The 11,578-nt window shown below is 36.1% G+C and overlaps 2 protein-coding genes across 2 annotated transcripts; both read right to left on the bottom strand.

The window, feature by feature from the left end:
* Window positions 1–3,832: 3,832 nt before the first annotated feature.
* Window positions 3,833–4,297, bottom strand: LOC119776197 (OX-2 membrane glycoprotein-like). Its single transcript, XM_038274484.1, has one exon. The coding sequence runs from the start codon at window positions 4,295–4,297 to the stop codon at window positions 3,833–3,835; it is 465 nt and encodes a 154-aa protein (XP_038130412.1).
* A 1,607-nt stretch (window positions 4,298–5,904) lies between these two features.
* LOC119776208 (OX-2 membrane glycoprotein-like) lies at window positions 5,905–9,194 on the bottom strand. The gene is made up of 4 exons (XM_038274497.1): window positions 8,989–9,194; window positions 6,997–7,335; window positions 6,618–6,920; window positions 5,905–6,316 (listed from the first exon to the last, which is right to left on the bottom strand). The coding sequence occupies exons 1-4, from the start codon at window positions 9,083–9,085 to the stop codon at window positions 6,297–6,299; spliced, it is 759 nt and encodes a 252-aa protein (XP_038130425.1). The 5' UTR covers window positions 9,086–9,194; the 3' UTR covers window positions 5,905–6,296.
* Window positions 9,195–11,578: the final 2,384 nt, after the last annotated feature.

Raw genomic sequence — 11,578 nt, 5'->3', positions numbered from 1 at the left:
GCAGCAGTGCTACCCACTGCTCCAATGAGCAGTCCACATTTCATATACATTAAACTATTTTTTATTTTAAACAGTTTAACAAAGTAAATACACTATTGTTTTAAATTGTCCAATCTTTCATGGGCCAGCCAGAAATTTGACAGTCTAACTGGAATTGTACTATTCAAATAAGCATAATAAAAAAGTAAAACCCTCTAAAACTCAGTTTCAAGATTCATTACAGAAATTTACTCATGTAAGATCAAGAATATTTAACCTACACAAACATGCTCAAAATAACCTCTGGGCGAGGATCAGAACTGAAACAGCCATTTAAACTTTGAGCAGTGGAGTATAGATTATCTATGCCTCTATTTAAATGAAAAAAGCATGTACAAATATTGCATTATTATTAAGTGCATTTTGTTGTGCTGCATTAGAATTTGTACAGAAAAAAGAGAAGTTTGGTATGTCTTGTAAACAACAAATACACAGTATTATATATACACCAGCACAGGTCTGGTAATTAAAAAAAATTTATTAATAAAAGAACACCTTGTTTTCCCTTCACTTTTTTTTTGGCTTATCACATTAAATCCCCGTGAAACACACTGAGGTTTGTCGTTCTATTGTGACAAAATGTGTACTAATCTGACTCTTCATCTTGCAATAAATATCCCATCATAAACCTTGGGCAAAGTTCTCCACAGACTAGGATGCATTTTAATTTAACTGCAAATCTGCTCACTGTTATGCATTTGGAGATGTGGGCAATTTCGACAATGAACCAAAATCATTCTAACCATTCTCAATGAACATAAAAATCTCTACTAAATATTTGAACATATTATTTTTTGCTAAATAACATACAACATTGTTTGGGGAAAAAAATAAAACATTAATGACAATGCAACCTTGCACTAACATTAACTGGAACCCACTTCTAATTCTTGGCATTTGATGCCACATTTGCCTCCTCTAAGATGAAAGCAACTTTGACTTCAAGTTGTTTACTTTTGCTGATAGTTTGAATCCATCCAACTCCAGGAAATGTTTTTGGAACACTTCAAAAGTGTAGCGCAAAGGGAGAGGGTATGCCAAGTTCAGCGCATATATTAGTCACATAAGCAGCGAGCAGGCTTTTGCAGTACTGCGGCATGGTGGTAAAATCTCCTGGCCTTCAACAAGGATGGAAACATTAGCAGGATCCTCATAAGCACCATGGAGAACAACAATCTTGAGGATATGTTTGTTGAAGTCACACCGGTTGTCCTCCTGCATGTAATGCACAAGAGAAAATAATGTTTATTCTTTTATTTAAGAAACAAATACAAGAGCTGCATGAATCAAAGTAACTTATTTATCATGGAAGAATGAACACAAGAATACCTCTGTTTGTTTCACTACTTTCTTCTTAACTTGAACATTTAAAGGGACATTTTGTAACATCTACTGTTAAAACGGTAAAAAAAAAATAGCGTTTGTGCTGTTTCTGAGATATTACCAATTTTAATTTCGGCCGGTGACGTCATCACAGCCCGCCACTTCAAAATATAGCGCTATCCGGAGCGCTACGATAGCCGACGTATAACTAACTTGCCTGCATAAGATAACGAAAAAAACAACACAGATTTTAAGACAGGATTTTTTTTTTTTTATTGAAGTTTTCTGACTTTAGTGACAATATCGTCTGATAAAGAGTACATTTATATACATGTTTAAGCCAGAATGATTTGACATTTAAACATGACTTCCCTACGACTTTAAATGCAATGACTGTAGGCTATGGTTGTAAAACAGAAAAAAAAAATCATAAGCTCAATGCCACATAATGTGGCGATAGTCTACCTTTTCAATTTGTATTTCCTCTAAACTCGTGCAGCAGTGATGAGTTGTTTGTCTTTGAGTGCTGCAGAGTAAAACTATGATTAAGACAGTTCATAATTGAGGCTGACAATGAGCTCAGCTTTAATTAATTCAGTGGAACATTTGTTCAGCACATCAGTCCATTTGCTCTTTATTAAGGCGAGAATCCTCTCCACAAAACCAGTGGAAGATGGGATGCTGAGAACAAAGGACCAGGCAGCTTGGATGTTGGGAAGTTCAGCTGCCTGAAGAACCTCCATCCACCTCTCTGCTGTTCCTTTGGACTGCTAGGATTCCTTTTCCTGCAGCAACAGCATTTAAATTACTCTGTTTGTCCCCCATACTGCTCTGTTGTCGTCCTCTCCTGAGCAACACTTGCCTCGACCAATAGGATGAGGGTATTCTGGATCTTTATGTTGTCAGCTCATTGGTCAAAACGCAGAACAGGGCCCGGGAACAAGTTTATTGTAAGTTTTGTATCTAATGTGCCCTTTCTTAATTTTCCATTAGCTTTTTACTGACTATTTTTTTTACTCTCACAGTAACACGGGACAAAGTGCGTTCCTTTTCCACTAAGTAAGGGAAAGGTACTTCTATTTCTAAATACGGAAGGATTCCGTCAGCTCTCTGATAGTAGTACCTGCTTTGTTTCACTTGTCTCCAACAGAAAATGGCAAGTAAAGCCACTGAAACTCCAAAGGCCAACCCTGCAAAAATTAGTCCTGCAGAGAGAAAGCAACAGATGTTAAAAACATGACTGGATTTGATGAGGCCATTCTTTATCATTAATTATAAAACATGTTGTGGTTTAAGCCAAAACATTCTAGTATCATCTTGCAATTAAAGCCGGGCATACACTTTGCAATTTTTTTTCAATCGTTGCATGCAGCTGTTGCTCACACTGTACGATTAACCGCAGGGTTTAGTCGTACAGTGTGAGATCACGATTTATGTAGGGCCCGACGCTCTGATGCGATCTACCTGCTCACACTGTGCGACTAAAAAACCACGTTGGACTCAGCTCCGCAGTGAGATGGAGCTGCTCTCGAGCTCTCTATCCTGAAGCCAAACAAATAGAAGAAAAGAACAGGGATATTAAGTTCACTATAGTGAACCGCACTGCCTTGTCAATTTATGCAATTTTGTGCTGAAAGTCCTAAAAAGAAAAGGCGACAAAGCGTTTCACTGTTTTTACATCTGAGAGGAAGAATAAAAAGAAGAATCTTTCTTTGCGCCCAGAGCGATTTGGCCACGACGGACGGGAGAAAATCTAACATGTTTGATATTCTCCCAACCTCACGATTCCTGATCAGGAGGCGGTCGTGAAAGTCCGCTCGATCGGAAAATTCTTGCACAACTGGAAAATCGCACAGTGTATGCCGGGCTTAAGGTTATTCATCCTCCCATCAACTCTGACTAGCTTTGAATCATCGCTGTTAAAAATGATCCCTACAGCATGATGCTGCCACCACCCACATGCTGTCTGCGTCCCTACATGGTCTGTAGGAAACTAAAAACCAAGCATCTTAAATATTTCTTTAAACAATGTTTTCAGACATTTCGACCACAACTTTGAACCAGTTTGAGTTTGTTTGCCATAAAAACCTTTAAGTTATAGTTATCAAGTGAGGAAATGTAAAAACAAAACAAAAACCAACAAAAAAAAAAAAAAACTACAGGGAGTCTGAGTCTGAGAATATTCTAACTTTCAAAACATGTTCCTTTAACTCCAGGAACGGTGATCAGCTTCTCTCTGGGAGCAGCAGAGAGCACTGACACTGAACATCCAACCTGTGTGCTGCTGAAAGCTGACAGCAGAGCTGTGGTGGTGACGGTGACTGTACCGTTGCTGTGGGTCACACTGCTGCTGTTGTAGTGGGAGAAGCTGAGGTTCTGCTGTAGAACAGTCAGTGTTACAGTGGGAGCAGGTCGACCTGTGGCTGAACAGGACACAACTGACTCTGCAGGAGACTTTGATCTTCTGAAATCATTGATGATTAACCATCACCTTCAGGTGCTCCACAGCATGTCTCCTTTCCTCACCACAGAGTCTGAGGCAGGTCCTGCCTATCAGGATTCCTCCAGGATAGGTGTTAAACAGACATTGGTAGCAGCCTTCATCCTCCTCCATCACCTTCCTGATCACCATGGAGCAGCTCTGAAGATCTTCATGCTGAAAATCCATCTTCTCTATCAGACCAACTCTCAGGCTGTAACCATATTTCTTGGTGTAGGTGGCCAGATTCTTCTGTTCATCATGGCGGACTTTCTGCCAGGTGATCTGGAGAACATCTTTATCCTCAGTGAGCTGACAGCTTAGAGAGGCTTGATCACCCACTGCTGCCCACACAGTCTCCTCTGTTTCTATTGGGGCCAAATAAGCTAAAACAACTATTTTCAGACTACAAATATTATTAAAACAGCATAAACCAACAATCTCTTCAATGAGCATAGCGATATAATATCTAATTATTGCAATTTTATTAATTAACTTAAAGTCAAACCTTTCCCTCTAATGATATGGTTTACAGACAACAATAATAATGAAAAAAATATTTAATCTTGTAAAAGTATTGACAACATCTGGACTTCAACTCACATTTTGATCCATTCAAATCACAAGTTGATATATTTTACTTTAATTTTAAGAGACAGACCAACACAAAGTAGTGCACTGTCATGGATATGCACTTATAGTAAATAATAAGCTGCAGATATAAACAACCCTGAATGTACCATCACCATAGGTTCAGCTTTCATCACACATCTATTGACTGGATATCTGAGGAATACTTGCTGCTCTTGACATTAGTTTGAGGTTAACTGTAGTTGTCTTGTTTCTCTTTGCTGTTGTTTTGTTCTGTTTTCTTTCCCTCTCATCCTACGAAAGTGTTGAAGCAGACTTCTATGTCACTCCTGTGTTGTTTATTTTACTGTTTAGTTTTTGCTCTTTTCTCTCATCCCTCTCTTCCATCTCTTTCTCTTCTTAAGTCACTCCCTTTCCATCTTTGTGTCATCTAAATAATATTTTATTCCAATTTTATGTAAAAGTATGCAGCAGAATCGTATGGCAACCGCCATAATGGTCAGCTTGTGACATAAAATATTGGGCTATTATCTAGCTATGGGACATTGATTCCCTGAGTCATGATGTCAAAACAGGACACTCAAAAAAAACAACTAAAATTTAAAACTGTGGTTTCCGATGTTACGAGTCTAACTGGATAAAACTTTAGTTGCTTCAAATTTAATTTGCAAGTCCTGCTGAAAGTCCTGTTTTTTGGGTTTTTTTTTTTGTTAATAACTAATAAAAACAATTTAGTCACCTTTTATGCCTGAATTTGTTTCTTATAATTAAAACCTGCTGTGTCTTTACCAACATTTCACATTTTTTGGGGGGGAAATTTTTGACTTATTTTCAGTCACGCACATGTACCTGACCATAACAACAACAAGCTCCTGCAATAGTAGCTCTATTAGAAAGTGGAAAAGTTGAGTAAAATACATATAATTTAAAAGAGAAAAAGTTACATTAAACCAACCAAAAATTATTATCTTGTAACAGGATATTTAATAAAGAAAGAAAAAACATTTTGGAGCAGAAACCAGTCACTATTCTCTTCCAGCTATTTACATTTTTCAGAAAAGTTTGAGACAAGTTATTCTTTGCATTTTCTCTCAGCTTTTATCATAAAAGTGGTACGGATTCTTCCTATTATACCCCAAGTTTTACTACTGTTCAGGTTGTGTTAAATCTGCCAACAATGCATCTACTAAGCAATCTATTTATAGTCTTCCATGAGGGAACATTATTTATTGACATTGATCATTCATTTCTTCTAGGTCACTTTTAAAGTATTTATATCCAACTTCCTCTAAATACAAAAACAGTAATTGTAGTTAACTAATATTCAATTATTAATATCAGTTAGTATCACACCAATGATCAACATTAGTATGAAATTGTATAAAAATAACGCATCAACAAATTAAATCAACTTTATTTCAAAATGAAGTAAAAGCTATACATACAAAAAGACAAATTATTTATAAAGAAAATCTACAAACCCTATATTTTAGGTGGAATTGAAAACAAATGTCTTTGCAAAATTCCAAATGTATTAAAGCAACAAGATTTTTACTTTTAAAAAAGGACAAAGTTGTTCATTACTTTTAAACTGTTTTCAATTGGAATAAATGCAAATTTGTAAACTTAAGGGTTAAAGAAATAAATCAACTAAAACCAGCATTGCAATTAAGATTATTATAAATTATTTCATCATAACCTCACAATAGTTTTTCATGTTCCTCATCCTTTGACCTCAGGTCGGCTGCTTCATCTCTTCCACTACAGACTGGTAGGTTAGTTTGTTCAGACCATCCTGCTGGTTTTACTCCTGACTGCTGCAGTCTCCATCTTAGTCTCACTATGGTTTCTATACGTATGCATACTACCGGAAATTCCTCAGCACTGAAAAATAAAAGAAACAATACATTTTTTTGTTGAAAGTTACCGGTATGTTATATAAAAAAAATTTAAACTCTAAAAGTTGCACAGTAAGTAAAATCTGATGAACACAGAGAAGAAGAAGCTGCATTGACAAGTTAATGATTTAAAATTGTTCTAGAATTAAAATAAAAGGACTAAATATACAAAAGGGAGGCAAGAAGTAAAGGTAGAGAGAAAGGAGAGTATTACTATGAATGAAAAACAAAGATTAAAATGACAAACTGATCATTCAGCTCCACATGAGTCTGTCAGAGTTCCTCACCATCATCAGATGTTCCTTTATCTCCAGGAACGGTGATCATCATCTCTCTGGGAGCAGCAGAGAGCACTGACACTGAACATCCAACCTGTGTGCTGCTGAAAGCTGACAGCAGAGCTGTGGTGGTGACGGTGACTGTACCGTTGCTGTGGGTCACACTGCTGCTGTTGTAGTGGGAGAAGCTGAGGTTCTGCTGTAGAACAGTCAGTGTTACAGTGGGAGCAGGTCGACCTGTGGCTGAACAGGACACAACTGACTCTGCAGAAACATTTAATCTGTTGACATCAAGGATGGGTTCATGCAGCTCTGGGAGGAGAACAAACATCATTTTGATAAGTAAAATTAAACTTTTTTACCTTTGCAGCATGTCACCTTTCCTCACCATAGAGTCTGAGGCAGGTCCTGCCTATCAGGATTCCTCCAGGATAGGTGTTAAACAGACATTGGTAGCAGCCTTCATCCTCCTCCATCACCTTCCTGATCACCATGGAGCAGCTCTGAAGTTCTTCACACTGAAAATCCATCTTCTCTATCAGTTCAACTCTCACTCTGTAACCATATTCTTTTGTATAGGAGGCAAGACTCTTCTGTTCATCATGGCGGACTTTCTGCCAGGTGATCTGGAGGACATCTTTATCCTCAGTGAGCTGACAGCTTAGAGAGGCTTGATCACCTACTGCTGCCCACACAGTCTCCTCTGTTTCTATTAGAGCCAAGTGACCTGCATTAAACATATGGTGAGAAATAAAGCTTTAACAGATATTAGTTATTGCAATTTCCTGAAAAGACTTTCAGGAAGAAGCAGCTTCACAAAATGGACTAATCAGTTGGGCTTCTGAGATTTTAACTGGTGCACAAAAATTAATCTCCATCAATAAATTGGAGACATGTATTGCTGATCACAATCTGATACTTAGAACATTACTGAGCCCAGATTTTGTTGAATCTTATTAAGTTTAATTTTTCATAAAGTTAATAGAACATTGAGTTATGTTTCGCATGATGCTTATTCTGTTTGAATAAAAATGAACCAAAAATGATTTAAAGATGAATACAGCAAATGTACCAGCTGGGTTTTTACTTCCAGAAGCTGGTAAGATATAGAATCATCACCTAAGATGAAATGTTTACTGCTTTGAAATGAGGTCAAAGGTAACAGAGAGGAAGCTGCTAAAATATAGTTTAACACTCCTTTTTTTGAGACTTCTATGATTTGATAAAACTGAACCTAAAGTATCCCTATGAATCACTTAGAAAGTGTCTTTAGGATAGTAAACTTAATATTTTGAAGTGATCATTAAATTAACCCTTTATAGAGAAATCAGTGAAATCCTTTGAAAATCAAAATTTCAAGCCAATAATTTCATTGGAATCCAGGAAAAGACCTTATTACCTCTGTAACATTCAAAACATATGGATGGCAAAAATGAACGTCATTGTAATAACAAGAAATGCCAACTTGCCCGAAAAGAAAAAACATAAAAATAACAAAAGTTCTTCTATAAGAAATTAATGAAAAACACTCTGAAAGGGAAAGAAACACATTTTTTTTGGTCCAATATAACCTGAGAGGCATTAATGCTAAACTGGTACCTGCATTTTTTAGTTTTAAAATCTAAATATAATTACTAACAAGGCACATTAACTTTTTAACTTTACTTTTAACTTTTCAATCAGCTTTTTGCCTTTTTTTTCAACAACTTAATTTCCGGTAGGAAATACGGTATATCATTCAAGGGTTCATCTAATTGGTCAAATGCCAAAATAATATGTACAGCCATGAAGCAGGATCTTTGCTGAATTGCTGGATCTTGTGCTTCTAGACCTCACTGAGGGGCGGGGGGGACTCCATTTGTAAGGGATATGCAAGTGAACAAAACACTAACTTGCCCTATAAAGGGTTAAAGAACAAAATCATTGCGTTAGCAAAGCTGCCTGAGGAGAAACCAGTTAGACCAGTTCTTCAACACACCAGGAAGGAAGCTGAAGAAAGAAAGAAAAGCTCTAAAGTGTGACTACAGTAGAAAAAAAACACACCAAAAAAAATGAGCATAGTGTTGGTAAACTTTTTCAAAAGCTGTTAAATAATATGCATTAAACATCAATGCAAAAAAGACAAAGGGAACAAATTATGGCTAAAAACAAGGAGTTAGTAAATGCTGTCATTATAGGACACTTTTGTTTAGTGAGCAAACAGCCTTCCTTATAAATCATCCAGTTAATGTATATCAACACATATTTTCTCAAATCTTATGTAGCATCTAAACCACTGCATACTGTAGATATATAGAAATGAATGACCAAAAATAGAAGAGAACTTCTAGCAATAGTAAAAAATGTCTACTTCAGTCAATCAAGACAAATCAACTCTCACCTGTCTGAAGGATGATGTTTACTAAAAAACATCTGATTATAACAGCAGGTCGCATTTGGCTGTTTTTTAACACCCAGCCATGTTTCCTGTCCTGCATGCATCCATGCACTGAAGCTCAGACAGGGGAGGTTTCTGCTCAGTGGTGATGTCACTAGTCACTTAAAACGCCTTCGGAGGCCCGACAGGTGTGGGAGGGGTTAACAATTCTACATCAGGGTTAATCTCTATTTAAAAAAAAAATCAGATTAATAATTATTATTTATCAGCCACCGATTTTAAAGAAAACATCCTGACACTGTTTGATTTTGACATTAACCAAGAATAAAAGCAGCATTAAAATATTAACCATATCTTACTTTTGGTATATGAGTTATAAAGCTCACAGATTTAACGTACCATAAAGATGATCCAAAGTCTAAATTTTAAGTTTCAAGCATCTGTAAGAATAATTTGGTTGGTGGAATTTGTGAGTAATCAAAATATAACACAGAAGTGTTTGTCATTCATACAGTTCATTAAAATAAAACAGGAATAGCTCGATGGAAAACCAAAAAAATATGTTAAAAGTATTCACACCCCCGTATGATTTTTCACACCAGATTTACAAAAGTTTGTGCACTTCATTGGGACTTTATGTGAAAGAGCAATGTGATATAGCACGTCTATACAACTTTGAAATGGAAGAAAATGTTCAGTTTTCAATATTTTTTTTTTAGTATAACATTTCTGAAAAGTGTGGCAGGCTCCTAAAATCATGTAATGAACTGTTGATCATTGATAAGAGGATTCCTTTTTATCTGAGAAATAAATGCACACTGAAAAAAATAATGCAACCGTTTTTTTTGGGGCATCTACTTAATCATATTTAGATATTTTAAATTGTTTTTCCTACCCTGCTAACATGAAAATATTGTGTTTAAAATAGAATTAGTTTAGCACATAAATAACGTTTGCTTAGATTTCAAGACCTTTTTTGCTTGTGATACAGCATAAATACTGGTTTGTTAGGGTAAGTCTTTGTCTCCTTCGTTTACCTCTTTAATTACACAGGGTGTTTTGCATCTCTAAAAATATAAATTGTATAATAGGTAAAACATCTCATTATTGATACCTATGAATAATAAACATTGTTAAAAATCACAAAAAAAACAAATCTGACTTAAGTCTGTCTTTTTCACTTCTCCAATAGCAGATAGTTGTCCAAATATGCTACTATAAGAGCTTTGTGGATGCTGTTTAAGATACGATTCATTAAACTAATCTTCCACTGAATGCTTGAAATGTGGCAAATATCCACAAGCTGAGAGATCTCCTTTAGCTCCACACATCTAGGTGACTATAGGTCTGCATTAATATAGACTCACTGGAAGTTGGCGTTGGATGTAATGGCAGCCTAATGGCAAAGGAAACACATGCATTCAAAAGTGGTTTGCTGCATCTTTCTCACACTGACAGAAAACCACAAGTTAGTAAAAAGAAGATATATGTCATGCTATAAGGAAATTTCCTCTTTGAAACAGTCTTGAATATATAAAATTATTTTAGGAAAGGGGCAAATGTTTCATTCCATGTCCACCTACACCCCAGAGCTATGGTAATATACATGGGGTGTCACTTTGTGGCCATTTCCAGTGGAAGGAGGAGGGCGTCCCATTGTCATTTAAGGTTGAAGGTAACTTTATTGATACCTGCAGGTAAATATATTTTGCAGTTTGGAAAACGGGCATCTCAACTCTTAAATTAAATAAACTATAAAAAACTCAGAACACATACTGAAGACAAGTTAATTTAGTACAACCAGACTTTAATAGGTACACCCAGCGCCTCACTGAACATTGCTAAAAGAAAAATGAATAAATAAATACACCTGTTTAATATTCCTAACATGACTGTATTAAATTATTAAAAGCATACAAAGAGACAAGAGAGTTTGACCAAACATTGGAGATGGAAAGAAATAAGTGGGTGAAAGCGCATTAAGATTTATTTAAAAGAGAACCAGCTACAGGAACCAAACTATTCCTGTAGTGAGCATCAAGCATGTGTGAAACAACTACGAAAAACATCATCAGTCAAGCTCCGATTCAATGAGTTACCATGACAACAGGCAAGTAGATGTCTACAGTACCTATTTCACACCACTGGAACTAGAGGTGTTTTACATTTTGCTTTGGTTTGGAATAAATACATATTTGTAAACCGACTAAATCCAGCATCTCATTGAGATGATTAGAAATTATTTTATCATAACCTCACAATAGTTTTTCATGTTCCACATCCTTTGATCTCAGGTTGGCTGCTTCATCTCTTCCACTACAGACTGGTGGGTTAGTTTGTTCAGACCATCCGCTGGTTTTACTCCTGGCTGCTGCCGTCTCCTTCGTGGTCCCACCATGGTTTCTATACCTGTGGGTACTATTGAAGGTTCCTCAACACTGAAAAATAAAAGAAACAATAACTTTTTTGTTGAAAGTTAAGTTGTATAAAAACATTAAGCTCTAAAAGTTGCACAGTAAGATAAATCTGATGAACACATCAGAGAAGAAGAAGCTGCATTGACAAGTGAATGATTTAAAGTTTTCTAGATTTA

This window comes from Cyprinodon tularosa, unplaced genomic scaffold (assembly GCF_016077235.1).
Source record: "Cyprinodon tularosa strain WSP-4 unplaced genomic scaffold, ASM1607723v1 ctg919, whole genome shotgun sequence".
Classification (NCBI taxonomy): domain Eukaryota; kingdom Metazoa; phylum Chordata; class Actinopteri; order Cyprinodontiformes; family Cyprinodontidae; genus Cyprinodon; species Cyprinodon tularosa.
The sequence above is the reverse complement of the archived record's forward strand: the minus strand, read 5'-3'. Positions and strand labels throughout refer to the sequence as shown.